Source organism: Phyllostomus hastatus, unplaced genomic scaffold (genome assembly GCF_019186645.2).
Source record: "Phyllostomus hastatus isolate PE091 unplaced genomic scaffold, TTU_PhHast_1.1 phas_contig_17, whole genome shotgun sequence".
In the NCBI taxonomy this organism is placed as follows: Eukaryota; Metazoa; Chordata; class Mammalia; order Chiroptera; family Phyllostomidae; genus Phyllostomus; species Phyllostomus hastatus.
In genome coordinates, this window is record NW_025333664.1 from 25,396,310 (window position 1) to 25,418,510 (window position 22,201).

Sequence of the window (22,201 nt, forward strand, 5' to 3'; positions counted from 1 at the left end):
TATTTGGCTACAACTGTTATTTCTAATGTCAAGTATAATTTGAGGAAGTACAATGTTTTATGTTAGTATTAGAGAAGAACAGGGACTTTCCTACTTCTTAAATGCAATATTACTGAGTGTTTATAATATCATTTTCATCTTCTTTGAAAACACATTTATATAATTTGTATTTAGTGAGAAAATACAGAAAAATAGAAAGATAGAAAAAAAGGAATAAATGTAACCTGTAACCCCACTCCCCAAAGATAACAACCAAAGATTCAGGAGCACCTTTCCACTACTTTCTTTTAAGCGCACATTCGCATGACTATGAAGGTATTTGTAATACAACTGAAATGTTAGGAGAATATCTATGATGAGTTGTTGCTGAATCAACAAGAGTCTGGTAAATGGATGCAGGTGGAACCAAACTGAAGAAAGTCCAAGGAGAGGCCAACTCAAAAGGCCTAAAGGATTTCATTTCAACTCATGAGGTTTGGGGAAAAGTACCCAGTCAAACCCACAGTACATCCTATTGTTGAGCAAACACAGACCTCCTTTTTTAGTTTAAGCAGTAAGAAAAAAAAATCACCAAATGTGTGAAAAGATTCACTAGTCCAAAAGAAGGGTTTATTTTGAGGAATTGGAAGAAACACTCCCTAATGAAACAAACCGACGAAATGGAGAAAACTTTTCAGCAAAGTCCCTAAAATATATTTTCAGTGGAAACTGAGAGTATTGCATCTTTGAAAAAGATCTCCTTGTGGGCAATTATGATTTGAAACACAATCACAAAGCCAGATTTACAAATGCAACGTCCCCTAAGAAACTACTGGATCTGGGAATTGAGCATCAGGGCATCATGAAAGGAGAGACCACGAGCTCCCTGGCAGGACACAGCCACTTAGCTAGCAGTGCTCTCCCACTGCAGATTCAGGCAAAGGAACAGCACCTCCTGCAGGAAGCTAAAGGTCAAGTTGCTCAAGAAACTGCAAAGGAGGGAGAGAGAGACTGTCAACCAATACCAGTGGCAAAGTACAGACATTATGTGAATCCTATTTCAAACATTTATGAGACAGTTGGAAACTTGAACACTAGAAAACTGCTTGTATTGAATAAATACTGTCAAGTTTTTAAGATATGGTAATTCATTTTTTAAAAATCTGTATTTAAGTGGTAATGACTGAAATGCTTATAGATGAAGCAAGATGTCGGGGATTTGATCATCATCAACAACGAGGGAGGAGAGCTGAGGGAGGAGAGCTGACGATGGAACGAGACTGGCCAGGAGCCGATGTCCTAGGCTGGCTGATGGGCACGTGGGGGGTTATTACACTATTCTACTTTTGCCTGTGTTTGAAAATGACCTAAATTACTTAAAAATTGCACTAGAAGACATGAGGGTCGGTATTCTGGGAAACCCAGTCAGTGACTCAGCTCAGGAAATTCTCCCAGATCTTAGAGGAAGTGGGAAGAGTATGAGTGAAACCGTATGAAACTTAGGAGAGACCTAGGAAATGCAGTGTGAATGTAAAATCGGATCCCAGGAGGTGTGAACAGAACTGACAGAGGACAAGCAAGGACCTTCATTAAAGAACATTTCTATTATTCATTTCTTCTTTAACCAAATGAGCTACTCAGCCATATTCTATACACCCAAATATGCAGAGATTTAATATTTTTTAGTATTAACTTCTAACTTAATTGTGTATAGTTAGGGAACGTGTTCCATATGATACCTATTTTTAAAATCTTTTGAGCCTTGCTCTCATGCCTAGAACCAGAACAGCTTTTAGAAACAAGTGCTTGAGAAGAATGGTATTCTCCAATTTTTGGATGCAGAGTTCTAAACATGCCCTTTGGTCACTAGACCTTGCTTAGTTTTTGCCTGCTTGACATCAAAAGACAAGTGTAGGAATCTCCTACTGGCAGGTGGATTTATCAACTTTTTCCCTCTAGTCCTATCCATTTCTACTGCATGAAGTCTGAGGCCGTCTGATTGGGTACATGTGTTTAAAAATGGACTCTTGTTTTTTCAATTGTTGTTCAAGTACAATTGTCTCCATTCCCCGCTCCCTCGCATTCCCACCCACCCCAGCCATTCCCACCTCCCACCCTCAACTCTACCCACCTTTGGCTTTGTCCATGGGTCCTTTATACATGCTTCTTAACAACCCTTCCCTCTTTTCCCCCCATTAGTCCCTCCCACCTCCCCTCTGGTTATTGTCAGTTTGTTCTTTATTTCAGTGTCTCTGGTTATATTTTGCTTGTTTATTTTTTTTGCTGATTAGGTCCCACTTATAGGTGAGGTAATATGGTATTTGTTTTACACCACCTGGCTTATTTCACTTAGCATAATGCTTTCCAGTTCCATCCATGCTGTCACAAAGGGTAGGAGCTCTTTCTTTATCTCTGCTGCATAGTATTCCATTGTGTAAAGGTACCATAGTTTTTTGATCCACTCATTTACTGATGGGCACCTAGGTTGCTTCCAGCACTAGACTATTGTAAATTGAGCTGCTGTGAACATTGGGATGCACAGGTTCTTTTGCATTGGTGTTTCAGGATTCTTAGGATATAATCCCAGCAGTGAAATGGCCAGGTCAAAAGGCAATTCCATTAAAAATGGACTCTTTGAAAATGGAACCTTTGTATCATTACATCAGGAACTCAATCCTTAACAATGTTTTTTTGGTCTTAGGACTCAGTTTGTCTGAAAATAACAAGAAATAATTAGTATTTGCCTGTGTGATTTTTCTCCTTATCCTTCTTTCAACTCGACCTATCCTTATGTGAACCAGGGCTCTTAAAACCAGCTGTGGTAAAGGATCAGTTGTTTTTTGTTTTTCCCAATCTATTATAGGCTCTAAGGCTTTTGTAAACTATTTCTTAAATAATAAATACAATTCTGGAAGTTTATTTTACTAAAATTAAAGTACAAGCCAGATATTCTAGCGTCAACACACATTAGATTCAACACACATAAAATAACTGTCAAGTTGGTTCGAAAATTTTATAAAGCTTTTAAAAGTTTCTAAGACACTCTTGGCTTCTGAACATCCCTGTCGCAGCCTTCAACCATCGCAGCTACACTTGCTCACCAGTGTTGACACAGCGTGTATCAGGATTTTGTTCTGCCATCCGATCTAACGGTCTGCCTTTTCATTGGCAAGTTTGGTCCGTTTACAGTTCTTGGCACACTTGGGTCCATGTCTCTCACTTCTGTCGGTCTCCTCTCTCTCCCCATCACCAAGGTGATGTGGCCTTGAACGGTACTTTGAGATACGGGTTTTCTTCTCTCCTTCGGCCCTCCTCTCTTTTATGACCAGGTGCTACGGACTGTGTCCTCCAGGATTCATGTGTTGAAACCTAATCCCTAACGTGATGGAATCTGGAGGTGGAGACTTTGGGAGGTGAGTCTGGCATGAGGTCAGAACCCTCATCAATGGGGTTAGTCCTCAGAGAAGAGGTCCCAAGAGATGGATCCTTGACGCCTCCCACCCTGTGAAGACACCTCAAGAACATGACCGTCTATGAACCAGGAAGGGGCTCCTCACCAGATACTGAGTCTGCCAGTGCCTTGACTTCCAACTTCCAAAACTGAGAAATGTTTACTGTTTTAAGTCACCCAAACTACAGTTTTCTGTGATGGCAGACACAGACCAGGATACCAGGTTTACCAAGATACCTCTTGCTTGCCTTTCCCTCAGTTATCTCCCACCATGCTTCCTAGGTTCGTTTCTTCTCACCCTGAAGTACTTCCTCCAAAGTGTGTAGGTAGGGGCCTTCGAGTGGCCAGACATAAAATTCTAAGTTTCAAGTTTTTTCCCTTCAGTCCTTGAATGTGAAACTCCACAAACAGGATTGCTGCTGGAAAACCTGGTGTCCACTGGTTCCAATTCTTCAGGCCTTGCTTCTGCTCATTCTCTCTGGAAGCTCGCAGAATGATCTTTGTCTTTATGAATACTAAATTTCACTACCCGGCAGTGAAGATGGATGAAGTGTACTCTGGGTATGCAGCAACATGAACCCCAACAGTGAGTGAAACGTGACAATGCACACACAGTATCATGCCTTTTCTGTAATGTTCAAAAACAGGCTGAATTAAAAATTAGTAGTAACTTGTTTAGGGGTATGTATATATACCAGAATTGTGAAGGAAAGCAAGAAATGTGTAAACCCAAAGTCCAGGTGGTCACTCTCTTGGTGAGGGAAGGGGATGGAACAAGAGAGGCCCATGGGGGCGGGGCTTGTCTGAAGCATTGGTGATGTCCCAGCTGTTGCTGCCATCCCAGCTGGGGGTGGGAACATGGGTGTTCTTTTAATTTTAAAAAATACTTTACCTTCAAGTGTAAAGTGTAATACTTTACATTTTAGTATTAAGTAATACTTTACTAAAAAGTGATACTTTTACTAAAAAGTATTACAAGTATAATACTTTATACTTTTAAAGTACTTTTTACTATAAAGCAAAAAATACTTTATACATATATTATACTTTATACATTTTCATGTATATAAATGTAATGTTAAGCATTTCACCGTGTGACTGGTTGCCTAGCAATGGCTCACAGGTCCGCACACTGGGAATACAGGAGTAGCTGTGGGGTCACTCGTGGCCCAAACTGAGAGATGAATCAGGGATGCAGATGGGAATGGGGGAGCTCTGTTTTCTCTAAATTAAGGACACTGAAGCACCTCTGGACCCATCTGCCCACGCCAGCGGGGAGCCATGCCTCTGACTGAGCCAGCAGACTGCTCTCAGGCTTGGCTCATTTCCTGCTTGTCTAAATACTCAGTGGGCCTGAAGCAACCGAGGCTGCTCTTGGAGCTTTGGATTCTGCCATGTGGGCAGACAGTCTTTCTGGTCACCAGTCCCTAAAAGATCCCCAATCTCTAGGTGTTGCTGCCTTAACAAGAGACTCATAATTCCACTCAAAGTCCAGCCAGAGTGCATCCCAAGGTCTCAGTGCCCCCTTAGGCATCCTCCAAGGAGCCCATCATGGTTCTCCAGGCATCTTGCAGGTACCCAACAGTGACAATGTCCGTGAACTTAATCAACTGAATTATTTTTTTATCCTCACCTGAAGACATGCTTACTGATTTCACAGAGAAGGGAGGAAGAGGGAGAGAAACATCAATGTGAACATGCAACTTAAATTGAATGTCTCTTCTATGACACCCTGACCAGGGACCAAACCCACAACCCAGGTATGTGCCTTGACTGGGAATCGAACCCATGACCTTTCAGTTCACAGGACAACACTCCAACTGAGCCACACCGACCAGAGCTGAACTGAACTTTTTATTAGTCGATTTCCCTCCCTCAGGGAAATGACTCTAATTAATGAGAAGTTTCTCAAAGACCAGCCAAAGGAAGCACATGAACAGCAGAACTGCGGCCAGGAGAGCTTTTATTTGTACGGAACAGTTTTAAAAATACAGAATAAAATAGCTTTATCTCTACTATTATTCACAACATCTGGTCCAAATATTACATATTTTTAAAATACTTAAACGTTTAATGAAGCCATGTTAGAAAAACAATATGAAAATTCTTTTTAAAAACTCCGTAAAAGAATTACACATCTCAAAAAACAATCCCACCCTAAATACCCTCAGTATGCAAAATAAAAAAACAAACAAAATCCCAAAAAGGTACATAGCCAAAGTCGGTCACAAAAACTCAAGGAAAATATAGGCACCCCCACTGTTTTAGGAACAGTCAGAAATTTATTAGCATGTGGAACAAAGGCTGTTATGAACGAACAAAACGGTGTTAACTTGAACTGTCAGTGAGACGGCTACGCTGGCAAGGGGCTCCTAAAGGGCAGGGAACATACAGCGAGTCTAAGGACGCTGGAAGTTACTTATGTAGAATGACGACTACGAGGCCTAGTCGAGAACAACCTAGAAGGACGGGAATGTGTGTGAGGCTGCTAGGGGACCCCCAGCACTTACATGCTTTCTGGGTCCATGGGTGGAAACTGAACGCTGGCAAAAAAAGGGTGGTCTTCCTGCACTGCTTGGGTTGTGACTTTAGGTGGGGTAGAGGCAGGGGAGCTGTCCTGTTCCACGTTCCAAGCCAGAAGGGGACAGAGCACAACACATGCAGAGTGTGAGAATCCAGGCCCTTCTCCAAAGCCAAGGGCCAGCTTCCTAGAGAACGGGGCTCTGCCAACGCTTAGGTATGTTTGCACAACCACGATGTCCAGGAGGTGTGGCTGGGCACGCACACTAGGCAGCCGGTGACAGTCTTGCCAGGCCTGGCCCAGTGTTTGCAGCCAAGTGCACACACACCCAAGCACAGTGGTCTGCAGGATGCTGCCTGTGCTCACGCCAGACAAGTTCCGGAATGAGGTTCCCGCCCCAGCTCCTTATTCACCTTCTCTCTAGCCTGGCCACTCTTGTGGCATCAATGTTAAGGAAAATTATAGTTGCCAACTTCAAATCTAGGTTGCTAGTACCAGTATTTCCGCAGGGACACGAATTAAAGTAATAACAACTTAGCTCATAGTCATAAAATATATGCATGGGTAAATAAAGTATACACACATACTAGAGATTCATCAATGGAGAAATTCTATCATCACATGACATTGTCATGAAAATTATATCATTCCCTCCCTGGAAAACTGTGACTATTATCCTGGGTAGAAATGTTATTTTACTATATGGAAATACTGCAATATTCATGCATAAACCAAGTTGTCATGAAAGTTAGTAATCTACAGTATAAAGCAAATCCTGTGTGTGAATTTGTTGCCATGAAAATGAGAAACCGTCAGGACCCATGATGCTTCATTCTAGCTGACCTGGTTAAGCCATTTCTCTTGTTCTGATGAATCACAAGAAACTCACTACGAGGTACATTTGATGCCTTCTAAGGGTACTCAGATTCAGTACCAATGAATCTAAGTTTAATTCCCTAATGAGAATGAGAAAGAAAATTGCTTACAGAGGCTGGAGCTACTTCCCATTATTCTATGAACCGTGTTTGGTATTTTATTAAAACCAGTGGTGGGGTCTCCATTACCCACTTCACTAGGATATGGCAGCATCCACTGTTCTTATAAATACTTTCTGCGTACTTATGTCAGGATGGCTCATGTAAATGTGACGATGTGGGTAGGTGGTCACTGTGGAAAGTGGAGACTAAATGCCCCGCCCAAGGACATTCACATATAAAATATTTTAAAACATTCTAATGGCCCAACAAAGCAAGCAGGTGTGCAGCCCCAGCAGGGCCAGCCAACAGCGTAAGTGGGAGGTTCACAAGGACAGACCATGCAAGGCCATGCTGGGCCCCCTGAACCTCCCCTGCAGCTCATGTGGTTAAACCCAAGAAGCAGATGAATACCTTTTCTTTCAATTAGACTCATTCTTTTGCATATTTGCTAGCAGAAGGACCGCTTCTTAAAATGTAAAATAGTTGGTGTGGCTGCATGTGCAAGATTTATTACTTAACCTGAGGCTCCAATCGCTCGAGCAAGTGAATTTCACAGGCTGTGCGGAAAGTACCAGACTCAATGGGGCCTCCAGTCAGGCTGCCCTCCTTCTTCTTCCCCACCTCCCATCCCCACCCCTCCCCTCCTTCCTCCCTCCCTCGGACAGAGACTCTCAACTGGCCCCAATGGAACGGGAAGGGCAAAAACCCTTTGCAACAGGCAATGTGGGTACAGGTCCTCCCTCCACACACGAATGCCTGTGGACACCCCTTGGACCAGCAGATTTGAAACCTCCCAATAAAACCCGACCCAAGGAGGGGTTTCAGAAGGGAGTGGGTTTCTGGACACTTGAAACACATACCCCGAGTGTTACCCACTGGGCAGAAGATGAGCAGTCACGTTAAGTTGAAGGGAACTTAATTGTTCCTGAATTACTGATGGTTCAGATGCTTTTATCTGGGTATTTGGGTCCTTCTGCTCACCTCCAGAGCTAGAATACTGCAAATCGTTGGGATGTGTAATAGTTTTCCCCATTTCTCAAAGCTGAGAAATTGTAGATGCTGAGTAAAAATACAAATAGAAGGAACTAAAGAGCAACTCAGAAGGCTGTCAGCCTCGAGGGCTTACCAAGTTAAAAGGATGAAACTCGTTAACCACTGTGCTCCAAAAGCAACTACCATCAAATACACTTCAAGAAAAAGTAACATACAAAATTAATACAATCTAAATTCTTTACTTAACCTGCAATAAGATTTTGGCAAAACAATGAAGTGTTTTTGCCAGAACAAGCCTTGAAGCCCCAAACTTCCCAGGAGTGGAGGAGCTGTAGTGACACAACACCGCCAAAGACATCCCAGCTCGAAGGAGCAGAGGCAGCTTCGGGAGTGGAAACGCACTCCGTGGGCACAGGCCACGGAGAACCAGAACCACACGCTGCGGTTGGAGACGGCAGCACCCTCTGCCATCCAAGGCTCAACCAGGTCAACGAACACTTAGGAAGCACGACCTCATGAAGCAAGGTCTCTACTTTTATGCCTCAGGCTTTTCCTTTGGCGGAAGAAATTTCAAACCAAATTCGACAGAAGTCTTTTTATTTTTCTCCCAGGAAGAATTTAGTGTTATTTAATTAGAACTCAACAGAGGGGACCTGCTGGCTGCCTTCCTCACCACTACCTTCTGCAATAACTTAAACAAGAACGGCGGCATTTGGCCAGGGGATCTAATCTTCCCCTCTGCAAAACCAAGACCCAGTGGGGATGCAACACGGCAACCACAGACAGTCTCCTTAAGCCGTAATTGCCAGAGATGACTAGCAACAGAATTGCGGTGATGCTTTTCCCAGTGTGCCGGACCACTCAATAAGGCAGCTGTTTGTTGCCTGCCCCGGCTTCCCTGCTTCACAAAACAAATTCACATGTAACGTAACCTGCGGTTTCTGGGCTCTGGTCCAGTAGTCAGTTTTGATAAATAGATTAAGCATTACAGTATTTACACTTTCATGGTATCAAGCAATACAAAACACAACCACAACAATGGTTACTGGCCTTCAAAAGCCATGACAACAAGCTTCCCTGATGGTGTCCACAGCTTTACAAATGCTGGTTCTTTCTTTAATGGGAGGGAGCAGTGGGACACAAGTAATAGGGATGCAAGGTAAGAGGGTCACGTGGAAAAACACTGATTTCAAAAATCTGCTATAGTCAGTAACATCAAATAGGAATAAAAGCTTGTATTTATAGACACAGGTGACAAAAACTGACACCCACATGACAGGAGAGTGGAGAGTCAAGACTCCCATGAACACCTGCGTGGTGCCCCTGCATGGCACTCTATAGCTGTCACACCGCAGGAGTAAGACAGACTGTCTCAGCTACTAGTGAAAAAGAGGCCAGTGTGAAATGCGCTGGCCCAGCCTGGGCCAGGGTGGCACCGAGATGGAGCAGCTGAGAATCAGATACTGACTTCTAGGTACTTTCCCTCCCCTCCAGCCCCCCAGACAAACTCCCATTCTGACACTGCGTGTGCAGACCCCACCCCTGCACGGATCGGGGCACAGGGTGGCCGTGTCACTGTCTGCAATCAGGGCAATAGCCTCCTCCCACAGGAGAATCTGTGAACACAGAATCACATTTGACCAGTTGTGACAATGCAAGGACACTGGTGCCCCTTGACCACAGGAGGCCTCTGTGGTTCAGGCTGAGGTCAAATTAAAAAAAAAATTTTTTAATTTAAAATATACCAAGCAAGTCCAGGTGCTTCCAGGACAGAAAGCCCCCAGACCCTGGAGGCTTGTAAGAAAGCAAGCATGGGGTGGGGAAGGGAGACTGAAAACAAAGAATCGCTGTGGATTTCAAACATCTACTCCCACAAGAGGGCAGGAACTTCAAGTTCAGTGACCACAGCCAGCAGTGGACACTCTCAAGGGCAAGGGGTCAGGGCTTAAATAAGGAGATAGGTGAGACACCGTATTAGACACAATCACCACCCACAACAAAAAAAGCTATTTGCAATCTGTCTTAGCTCTGGGGTGCAGAATGTAAATGCAGATATACAAACATATATGTTACTGCTTGTTACTCAGCAAGGAACTACAGACTCATGCCTCACTGCGGCCGGGCCACAGGGCAAGCTACAGCTATACTGTGGCCTGCGAGTCCTCGTCTGAACTGCGGCTGTTTGCGCTCTTCCCAAAGCCTTTCCACGTGTAGCCCACGAAGGTTGGGCTGATGGGTAAGTAGCTGAAGCATCTGTACTTTTTAATAATGTTCATGCCAAATGGCAAATCGTAGGATTCCATGCCATCAAGTGACTTGCTCCCTTTGCCCACGCCCTTCTTCCACTTCCGGATTCCTCTTTCCTCCAGAGTACCTACGGAAGACACACACGTCAGAACAAAAGAACGGAATGTTCAGTTTAACGGTTCTACCCAGAACTGAGAGCCCAACACACTGTGCAGAGGTGGAGCCCACTGGGATGACAGCAGAGCACACCCAGTGGCACTCAGCTCTCCAGGTTCCTGGACTGGAAATCTAAGAATCACTAACCCGTCCTCGTTCCTTTCGCTCCATATTCAAACAACATCCTGATGCCGCTGTCTCCTGCCTGTCCTTCCACGTGATGCATGTTCTCCATTCTCACTGGTGAGTTCTGGCCCAGGCCGTGTCACTGTTTCCCAGGCTCGTTCTGTGAGTTTCTTACCTGGCTGTCAGGTCTTCTGTCTCACCACCCACTGCCCAAATTTGTTCTCAACACAAAAACCCACCCTCTAACGCGCAAATCTGATCTTGCGAAATGGGGCCCACAGTACTTATTATACCATATACAGTGCTGTCATCAATTAGTCGTGGCAACCCCCACCCAGACATACCGATTTCATACTGCTTTCTCTACTTTAGTGTGTGTGTGTATGAGTGTGTGTGTGAGTGTACTGCACTCATTACGTGTTCCCCACTTGCTGTGCTCCTGTGAGGATGAACCGCCACTGGTATAACACTCTGAGCTACTCTGCACCTGGACAGATGGGTCAGGGAGAAAGATCTCTCAGCAACTCCTGGACTTTCTTTACAAATCTTCCTGGTGCAGACAGGAGCATGGGCACCCAACCTTACCTACAACAGGACACCTAATAATACACTTTTGTGCCCAAGCCTCGGTGATGAGTTCGAGTCTACAGTGCAATATTTAAGATCCTCATTATCTCCTTACATCTAAGGTATGACCCCACCCCTCACTGATATTTCAGTAACAAAGCTGACTTTAACTTCTATCTCTCTGTTGCCTCTCCTTTAATTGGTTGACTTAGGAGGAAAAGAGGATATTAGTTATTGACTCCTATAAATCTAACATCTTCCACCTATTCATATTATGTGATTCCTTCTGCCAGATGTGCTCATCCTCAGTTTCCCCAGCAACCTCTTCACTGGGAGGGGGAAACCTCAGTAAAGCCTCTAAGCATAAGAATAACCATCCCCCTTCCTTGATGGCAGATGAATCTATCAGTATATCTGTCGTCTTTGACAATGGTACACAGCAGCCTCCTGTAGGAAGCTGGGAAGGCAGCAAGGCAACACCCACAACACATCCTACTCTATCACCTGACATTTGGTAGCACCCAGCTGAGAAACAAGAGTTGTGGGTATTGGAGAAATGCTACCTGCCTACCTCGGTCACTCACGGATCCTGGCTGCAGCCTGTGCCCACTGCACTCACTGACACCTGGTTTTAGTTGGCTGGTGGCTGCCTTTGGAAGGACTCGTTTAAAAGGCAGGCTCCCAAAGCAGAGAAGTGCCAGAGGCTATTACTAGCTGGCTCGGAAAGGGTGTGAAAGTCAATGAAACCGAACTGCAGGGCGCTGGGCAAGGCCTCACAAGGAAAGCAGGCAGGCTGGCGTGTGCCCAAGGCATCCCACTGCCATTTCACCACACACAAGGGATTTGCCTGCTTTTTCTGAAAAGTAACTCAGCAAAGAAAAAAACAACCCAGTAAGTTTATTAGCAAAAAAACTGATGGATAAAAGAAGGCTGGAAGTGTCACCTTAACCATTTTAGAAAAGACAGTTTTAACCAGTCATGGCTTTGAACTGACTTATTCTTCTTCCTATATTTATTGGCAAAAAAGTAACTCACATAAGCAATAAGCACATGTGGCACAAAACACATACCTGGGATGGTGTTATCCAAAATAAAAGCCACACAGCCTCCTACAAACATCGCAGTGGTGAGAAGAACGTTCAGCACTTGATCAACTCCTGTTATCCCTAAAAAGAGAACAGAGAGATAGGGTCACTGCCAGCCAGCACAGACCTACCCTGGCCTTGGAAAGGAGCCCTGGGGTGGCACCAATCACCAGTCAGGGCAGTGCACACAAGTGTATATTCCTGTGGTGAAGGTGCAGTAATAGTTTAAACTACAATGAAGACACAATAATCAAAGGGAAATTCCTAACATTGGTGCACAGATGATAAATCAGACAGAATGGAGTCACCTATAATAAAACATGAAGCCATTGGGGGTTGTTGTTTGCAGATAAAAAATAATGATATGAAAGATGACTGCATAAGGCAGAAAAAACTACTAAGTGACTAAGAAGACAACAAAAATATTTGTGGTATCTGCAAACAGGTTTTCAGAATCCTGAGTTACTAATCTGTGCTTAGCTTTAATTACAAACAACTGAATTTATAAAAATGTCTTCACACGAATGTGATTTACTCAAACCAACAGTCAATCCTCATTACTGGCAAATTCGCCTATACACTAAAATGTATTTGTAAACCCAAAAATGAATATTCGTGGGGCTCTCAGTCACTCAGGGACATGCGCAAAGTAGTGAAAACTCTGAGTCACCCAACACGCATGTTCCAACAAGGTCAAACCAGCTGAGGTCAAACAAGGTGGCACTCTGCCTCCTTGTTGCAGCTCACACTATAATCCTTTCAGCAGTCTATCGGTACCATTTTTTTGCTTTTCTGTGTTTGTTTGGTGATTTCACTGATTAAAATGGCCCCAGTGTAGTGCTGAAGGGCTGTCTAGTGTTCCTAATTGCAAAAAGTCCATGATGTGCCTCACGGAGAAAACACATGTTAGATGAGCTTCATTCAGGCGTCAGTTACAGAGCTGGTGGCCATCTTCCCCCAGGAGTAACAGGTCAAAAACATAACTACCACGAATGAGAACTGATTGTACTGAATGTGTAAAGTGAATTAAAAAAATTTTTCTTTAAGATTTTATTTATCTTTAGAGAGAGGGGAAGGGAAGGAGAGGGAAAGAAACATCAGTATGTGGTTGCCTCTTGTGCACCCCCTACTGGGAACCTGGCCTGCAACCCAGGTGTGTGACCTGACTGAGAATTGAACCAGCCACCCTTTGGTTCCCAGGCCTGAGCTCAATCCACTGAGCTACACCAGCCCGGGGGGGTGGGGGGATTGATTGCACTGCACATCAATTTAAATAGCACTAGTCACAATAGTCAAAAAGTACAAACAACCCATATGTCCATCAATGAATAAATAGATAAACAGATTTGATATATACATACAATTAGAATGTTACTTAGCTGTAACATTTTATGATAGGAATTTAATTTCATTCTATTAAAGGAATGAAATACTTATGCTATATCATGGGTGAGTCTTGTAAACATTATGCTAAGTGCAAGAAGCCAGACACAAAAAGTCACACATTACAGGACTCCACTTATATGAAATATACAGAATAGCTAAATTCATAAAAACAGAGAGCAGACTGGTGGTTGCCAGGGACTGGGAGAAGAGGAACGATACGGAATAACTTCTTAATGGTTATGGAATTTTATTTTTGGGTAATGAGATGGTTTTAAAAAATAGATATGAGGTAGTGGTTGTAATACTGTGAATGTCCTAAAATGCCACTGAATTTTAAAATGGTTAATTTTATGTTATGTGAATTTCACTCCAAAAAATGGCCCCAAATTCTACATAAAATGTCAGCAGCATAAGATGGTTCCCCTTTCTTCACTCTACATGACATTGGGGAATTAAAAGAGGGAGTCTAAAAGGTTAAGCTTGAATTTAAAGTAGCTATAATCCCTACAGAAAAACAAGTATTTCAAAGTCTATAGAGTTTCAAGAAATTATACACTTTAATACAGCCTTAGTCTGAGAGGTCAAAAGGTTTTACACAGAGGCATTCTCCCACAGGAGAAGGTCCAGTGGGAGGAGAGAGGTAGAGAGACCTGAACACACACGCTAGTCACACACTCAGGCCAGCTCACGTGGGAGTGCAAAGGGCTCCAGACAAGCGGCAACAAAGTGAGGTTCAAATGAAATACACAGATGAACATTCACCAAGACAATTCCTGATGTTCCAAATCCCCTCTGACTGGCGACGAGCTGTCCGGAAACTGGTGGCTGTGGTTCTAACTACCCCCCAAGGTTCAGGGCCCATGTTCCCTACCTGTGACAAGAGGGTTCTGTCGGAGGTAACTCGGAAGAACCAGCCCAAAGAAGATTGAAAATCCAAGCACAAAGAGGTTCCGGGAAGAATTTAAATCAATGAACTGCAGGTTAGAGAGTCCAACAGCTGTGATCATTCCTAGGGAGAAAACACCAGACAGCAAGTTCCAATAACTCACGTGGATGAGCTCACAGATGACAGATGACTCACAGCTGTTGAAGGCAGACTCCCTACAGAGTCCCTTCTCCCATCAGAAACCAGGCAGAAGACCAGTGCAGGGACAGGATGAGGGCACAAGTGGCAGGAGCGTGTTGAATGGGACCACCCAGGTTGCTGGGCTTATTCAGGGGCGTAAGCATCACACTTGCTGTAAGGCTTTCTCCAGACCAGGCAAAAAACTAAGGATTTTGGTTCCTCCTTGAAACCTCTATGCAAACATTTCTATTAAATTGGGAAACCTGCCCGAATATCCAGTCCCTGACTGACAACTAAATGGCAGAGAGACAGAACAGAGTCCTGTCATAAAAATGGTCTGTTTTAAACAGCCATATTCAGAAGGTAAGATAGGTTGAGTTAAATCACCAATTAAAAAAACAATTTAAAAGATTAAATGTCATCTTATTTTTCCTAGACCAAATATTTTACCTTTGGTTGTTCCTTCAACATAAATTCAACTGAGAGTAACGTAGGGTTTTATGTTTTGAAGGCCTATCCTTCTGTGTTTTTATTTTTCAGAGTAGCTTTGTAAAGTTTATAAGCATGTGTATGCAATTCTCAGCAATGTTTAGCCAAAGGGCCTGCCCACTCTTCTCTGTGTGAAACAGATTCAGCCCTGCTGAGTCCAAACATCTTGTGGTTTTGAATTTCCTGCTGACCCCTGAGCTGCTAAAGGGAGAGGTCTTCGACCCCACATTTGCCCCCAAACCCTCCAAAATCCTGGCTGCAGAAAAGCGCGGGCACTCTCGACATTTAGCTACCCTGGCCTCTGCTCCCTGGTGACTGTACAAGAGGGCACTGGTCAGAGGTGCTGGTCCTTGGCCCACCCCGGGCGGCCTGACTCCAGAGGTCCTGGCCCTGCTGCAAACGCCCTGACCTGGCATGTCTCGGGCGCCGTGAAAGGGGGCACCAGGCTCCTTTTGTATTTTAAAATAGAAATTGTTATCTCTAATCGTACTGAAGAGATTTAGCAAAAAACCATAATCCCTATGAAAAATTAGCAAACGGGAAGAAATAAAATGAGCCTGAGAGGAAAATGGAACTTTACCGAAGAGGGTACAGAAGAGAGCACCAAGCACAGGATCTGGAAGGGAGGCGAAGAGGGCGCTGAACTTCCCAATCATGCCCAGGGCGAGCATGAGGGCGGCCCCATACTGGATCACCCGGCGGCTGCCGACCTGCAGGACACACCAGAGGCAGAGGTTCAGTTCAACACAAATTCTCCAGGCCCTTCAGGGCAAATGTGACAAAACCCTCATTCAAAATCCATATTACTTTTAAAATGTTTAGTTAAGAAGAATCAGTCTCATTTCATGATAAGGACTGATCTCAGTGCACAATTACTGTAAATTACTATAATGTACCCAGAGTAAAAAGATTCCCATCACCTTTCCTCATTCCTGTTGGTCCCCTTCTCCTCCCCTTGACTTGGAGGGAAAGGAGGCATGGCCAGGACTCAGTCTGCTTCTCTGAGCCCTGGATGCTGTCCCGTCAGTGTGGACCTGCTCCTGCACTTAGGTCCTAGGTTTCTAACGCCTGTAGTTACTGGCTGGGATGACCTTCGAGTGTCTCATATGCAAGATGCAAAAGCTACCTTTTGCATCTGCTTCTCTTCTGGGTTTCTGACATCACCCTTCACTCATCAAGTTAACCCACCCAATGCACTTCAGCCTCAATAACTCCATCTTCCCTGTACCCTGAATCTGACAAAACCCCCAAATGCTTCTGGAACCTCCTTCTCCTCACAGTGTCTTTCCCATTAGCGATGGCACAGCCTAGAGGACAAGGTGCAGAATGCTTGAGTCCTGCTGCCTGGCTGGCATCGCCACTCTACCTCTGCCCACATGACCCAGCAAGCTACTTAACCTCCCTGGGTTGCAGGATCCCCATCCTCACAACTCTAAACCTTGCAGTTTTGCTTTAAGGATTAAATAAAAAGACGTGTAAAATAGTTTGAACAGCACCTAGCATGCATCAGGCTATTTGATAGCCTCCCACCTGGGCCTGCTACCTCTGGCCTTTCCTTGGTCCACCTATCCTGTGGTAGAAGGACCTAACACACTGATTTGGGAGGTCAGTTCCCTACGTAAGTCCCCTGCTGCTTGTGAATTAAAACACACTCTCAGGCTCTTCCCAAGGGAGCCAAACCCACCACTGAGCTCCCTGCCCTGCCCCAGTCATGCTGGGGGCTTACTGCCTGTCCCTCAGGGTACCAGGCAGGCCCAGGCCTATCTGTCTGAAACACCCTCTTCCATATCCCCCTTCTGGCTGGTTCCCAGACACATCCCTCAAAACACTACCCATGGCCTGCGAACCAAAGGGTTGACAGTTCGATTCCCAGTCAGGGCACATGCCTGGGTTGCGGGGCAGGTGCCCAGTGTATGTGAGAGGCACCATGCACCGATGTTTCTCTCCCTCTTTCTCCCCTCCCTTCCCCTCTGTCTAAAAATAAAATAAAATCTTTAAAAAAAACCCAAAACAAACAAACAAACAAACAAACAAAAAACACTATCCAAATGCAACCTCCTCTGCAAAGCTGTCCTTGATTCTAAGGTTACATCTCCCCACCCCCAACCCCCTGGCTCCAGGCTTCAGCAGCACCACTCACTACTTAATGTTGTCTCAACTCTATCTGTTAAATCTGATCCCTGCCTTCTAGAAGTTTCCACCCAGCCCACAGCACCCAGGTAATGGGAGGTGGAGCTGGCACTGGGTTCAAGAATCTTGCGTCCTAGCTACCACTTTGTGCTGTCTTTCCCAGGAAAACATCCAGAGGACATAAAAGAGGTTCCAGAATGTCTGGGAGAGTGTCCACAGGGCTTTAAGTATGACTTACAGTGAGGAGAGGATGACTACTTACACTTAAGTTAACTAAAGTGAAATGAAATTAAGACCTAGTCCCTCAGTTGCACTTGTCACATTACAAGTGCTCCACAGGCAACTGAGGCTGGTGGCCCCCACATGGGGCTGCCCAAGTGCCACCGCTGCACAGTGTTCTGCTGGGTGGGGCTGTCTGGAGTGTCCCTCCAGCAGCTCCTCTAGGGACCCGAGGATCAGCTGATCAGGAACCTCGCTGTGCAGACTGCTGTGCAGCTAGGATCTGTCCCCTCAGACTGGCACCCAGGCTCCACTACTTCCACCCACGGCTCCTCCCACACAGCGCCAAGTGCAGGGAAGCAGCAAACAGGGCCAGGAAACTGGCGAATCCAGTAAAAATGGCCTATGCTTGGCTGTATCACGTAGTAAGGAAGCCTTTTTATAAATGGCTCATTTTTCAGCAAGCATTTCTAAGTACCTACTATGTGACTAGCACTTGTTAAACTGGGGGCGGGAGGCAGATACAAAGATGAATAAGCCACAAGCTTATGATGAAATTCATGTACTTTTGTGATTGTTCTACTCTGTATAGGAGCCCGGGGGAAGAGAAACTGAAGAGTTGAAAAGGGATCCCAGGAATGGTCTGAGGGAGAAAAAGGGCTCAATGGAGGAAAAGCATACAGCCGGAGGGAACCACCTGTGCAAAGACTGCCTCCTAGCAGGGTCAGGCAGCCCTGTCCAGTGTGCAGGGGGTATACTGGCCCCAGGGATGCCTGCAACAGTAAATCCTGTATGAAAACCAGGCATGGAAGGCTGATCTGCCTTAGATGCTGTCAAAAAACCCCCAAACAACAACAATTACAACAACAACAACAACAAAACACAAGCAGCAATGAGGTCATTCTTGTGTTCAACAAGTATTAACGGAGTGCCTACTATACACTTATGTTCCAAACACAGCTCTGAAATTCCTGCTTTCCAGTGGTGACAGAGCCTTTGTGTCTCCTTCCTGCTGCCCACGTCCCTACTGACCTCCTTTCTGAACTTTGGCTCTGCTTCTAGGGCCATCGTTTCTGAGTTCCTAAAGGCTTTCAACAGTGTGGGATGCAGCAGAGGAGATATGACCTTCCTCTGGACACCCCCAACGAGATCTACAGGGACATGGTGTTTACTCTCTAGAAATAAATGTAGTGCTAAGTACTGAGGAATAGATAAAGAAATAAAACACAGCCACAACAGTCAACCTACTAAATTACTAAAATCAAGTTTGTTGAGGCACAAGGAAACGATTCTATTCCTGTTCTAATTAGCCCAGGAACTTAAACTTTTGAACTTTTCAGTCCTGCGTCAATGCCGGTATATGCATCTGGACATATACCAGACCTCCAGACAACCCTCTGATTACGCCCTGAAGGCCTCGTATGCAGACCTGACATCCATTCTCCTGACCATCGGGAGTGACTACACCCTCTGGCACCTATCTTTCTGACCTCCTGCCATCTGACTGATACCCATCTTGGACCAATCCTGGGGCGAAGAATGCAGGATACTTCTTACTGTAAGAACTCTTAATTTTTCCTTCTTCTTTAGAAAGCTCCTGGGTCTTTGCTTAGCTGTATTCCCACGTTGCAAACTCTAAGACCCCTGAATAAATCTTTATCATTTATTTCTAGCCAAAGCCTCCAAACTCTTTTTGAGTTCATTCAACACTATCATGTGAAGATGGTATCTACAGCTTACTGAGTACCACCACATGCTGGACTCTGCTAAGTGCCTCACATCAAGTTACTAATTCCAATGCCCTGCATGCTATCTTGTTGACAAGGGCATGGAGACTTGGACATATGACATCACACTGGGAGAAAGTGATGGAGCCAGGGCTGGAACCCAACGCGGCCACTTCCCCCAAGTCTGCCCCTCTCTGGGACAGACACTGGCACACACTCAGCAGAGAAGTCCTGCATATGCAGTCTGACCCCTCAGAACTTCAGAACACAGCAGGATAAACTGCCTGCACTCCTGATCAAGCAGATTAGAATCTCCACAGACACAGAATGCCACAACTGGATAGAGAATAGCAAAGATGAGAGTTGCCAGGAAATGGGAGGCAGATTCTCTGAAAGAGCCACAGACCACCCTCTTTCCACACGCCCTGGAATTCTGACACAATGGCCCATGCCGGAGCCCTTAGATAGAACTTTCTGATGATGAAAACATCCTGCACCTGCGCTGATCTACGGCCGCTACTAGTCACGACTGACCATGGAGCTCCTGAAGCTAGTGTGACTGAGGAAGTCAAGTTTTTGTTTTAACTAATGTAAACTTAAAGATCCGCACGTGGCTGGCTACCAACTACCACGTTGGACAGTACGGATCTAGTTCTAGAACTGTCGGATTTCAGACCTCAGCTCTACTCAAGAAAATGACTTGTCCCACATCCTGCAGCTGCACAAGAGGCAACACAGCCCGTAACTCGTGCCTCGTTCCTCTGGACAGGATCTCCTACCAGCTGCGTGGCCCAGGCCACAGAGAAATTTCTGCTCCAAGTCCCACTTCCCACCCAAGGCAGCTGTGCAGATGGCTGGGTTACACCTTCCACACAAGGCATGAAAACTGATTCCAGGGATGACAATGCCCCCAACGGATGCAGCCTTTGCCTGGGGAAACGGATCCAAAGGGATTCAGAAGGAAAATCAATTTAGTTCATTGAAAAGCCCTGGCAGGCTGCCTTTCAGAGTAAGTTGGCACCATTCAAACTGAAATAAAAATAATCATTCCCCAGACCACCCCAGTCCTGTTTTAGAAGGGAACCTCAATGAGCAGCACCACTTACTCCCTACAGTGACCCCGCCCCAGCAGGTTTCAAAGGGGTACAGAAAGGGAGCTGGCTTATCAAAGTGTCTTCCCCTAAGGGCCCCTCCATCTACAACGTAATTTTACACTGATGTTATTACATGTTAGTTATATGTCTACAGGTTCATGCAGCAGACTGGTTAGAGAGCAAGTGGCTTATGCCCCCACTCTGCACTCTCAGCATCCAGTTCTTACTACGAGCAGCAACAGGACCCAGGGATGGCGCTGGACGAGGTGCCCATCAGCAGCCCTCACACACCCTGTGCCGGCGTACCAGGCAGCAGGTGGGGCCATCTGCACACCTGAGGCTGAGCTCTGTGCTGGCACCGACAGCTCACAGGAAAACCAACTTCAGGCCTGTGCTCTGTGTGCTCTGCTCCGTCTCCCTGGATTTACAGCCAAGATTAACCAAACTTAGTTAGTATTGGGTTTCTCGTTATCTAGCTATAGAACCTCAGAGAGCTAGGGGGAGGGTTTCCCATTTCACACAGTGAAACAGTTCTAGAAGGCTCCAGCTTACCCCCAGATCTCAGGACACAGGGCTCAGGTGAGGGAGACCTGTGACCCATGCAGGCTGTCCAGGATGGTGCACCCACTCTAACAGTCTCTAGCTGCACAGCATACAAGGGCCAGGGGCCGAGCTGCACTACTGAAACCCCGGCAAACAGCACGCTTTGGCCTAGACCAGCAGTTTTCATTCAACCAGTGTGCTGCAAGAATTTTTAAAATATGCAGTACTTAATTATACCTAGTCAGAGACATTGACCTGTATTGCCTTAGGCTGTCAAATTAAAAAATGACAACAGCAAAAACAATACCTGTCCAGTGTGAATAAATTAAAATTATATCTATTTTTTTGGTCAGAATGACAAAATATGTGTTTTTTGGTGTGTTGCAGAATTTTAGTAATTAGTTAATATGTGCCATGAGATGAAAAAGGTTGAAAATTGCTGCCCCAAAACAACTGGAATATAAACTTTATTTGTTAGTAACATATTTGAAAGGCCTAGAGGCAAGCACCTTCCTACCAAGGCCGAACTGTGAGGTGAGGCAGCCCCAGGGTCGCGTGTCTGTGTTTGAAGGTGGGCGAGCAGAAGGGGCAACAGGTCACAGGCCCTGTTCAACCTGGGTGACTTGCATGGCTCCTCTGACCCACTCACTTTACAACTGATATCATGTAAAGGAGAAGGGTTCTGGTGCTACCGTTTGAAAACCATGTTAATTCTTTACTAGAAGATCAACTTTTTTTTTTTCTGTAACAAGTGGTATCATCTCTCATCCAGAACTAGTGCCATCTCCTAACTGGACTTCCACTTCCACCTCCTCCCCCACCAACAGCCAAGTTATCCTTAAAACTAAAGCAAAACCAAAGCCAGATCAAATAGCCTCCTCCTGGGGCAACGCCCTCCACTCAGTCTCCACTGCCTCCAGGGCCTGTGACCTGGTCCTCAGTTACCTAGAAGATGCCATCTACTCCTACCTGTCCCCCACTGGCCTCCTTGCTGATCTACAACAGGCCGGCCTGCTACCACGACAGGGCTTTGCACTGGCAGCTCCCCTGCCTGAATGCCCACTCCCCAGGCATCTGCACAGCTCCCTCCTGCCCTTGCTTCCTTCACACCTTGGCTCCAGGCCATCTTCTCAGCTGGGCTTAGCCTGACCACCCCATTTAACACTCACCCTTCACTTCCCATCCCCCCACCCTGCCCCATGTTTCTATCATATTTAGAATGCTTACTGCTTATGATTTGTTTTCCCCTGCTAGAATGTAAACTCCACAGCAATGGGGATATTTTTTTAATGCACTGATGGATGTACCCCAAGTGCCTGAAACAGCAGGCTGGCACAGGGTTGTGGTGCCCAGTAAAAATGTGTAGAGTGCAGGAAGGCATGCTAGCACCCGAGTGCCTGCCTCCCCAAGCCCCCTGAGGGGGCAGAGACCTCCACCAGCACTCC

At 45.5% G+C, this 22,201-nt stretch overlaps 1 protein-coding gene across 5 annotated transcripts in view; it reads right to left on the bottom strand.

Annotated features, from left to right (window-relative positions):
* Nucleotides 1-5,376: 5,376 nt before the first annotated feature.
* SLC23A2 (solute carrier family 23 member 2) overlaps nucleotides 5,377-22,201 on the bottom strand; it is a 116,641-nt gene continuing 99,816 nt past the window's right edge. For all 5 annotated transcript variants that reach the window (XM_045832752.1, XM_045832751.1, XM_045832750.1 and 2 more), the window contains 4 exons: nucleotides 15,624-15,753; nucleotides 14,360-14,497; nucleotides 12,088-12,183; nucleotides 5,377-10,295 (listed from right to left, as the gene is read on the bottom strand). In XM_045832752.1, coding sequence (XP_045688708.1) covers nucleotides 10,063-10,295; nucleotides 12,088-12,183; nucleotides 14,360-14,497; nucleotides 15,624-15,753 — 597 coding nt within the window. In that variant the 3' untranslated portion in view covers nucleotides 5,377-10,062. The remainder of the gene's footprint in view (nucleotides 10,296-12,087; nucleotides 12,184-14,359; nucleotides 14,498-15,623; nucleotides 15,754-22,201) is intronic.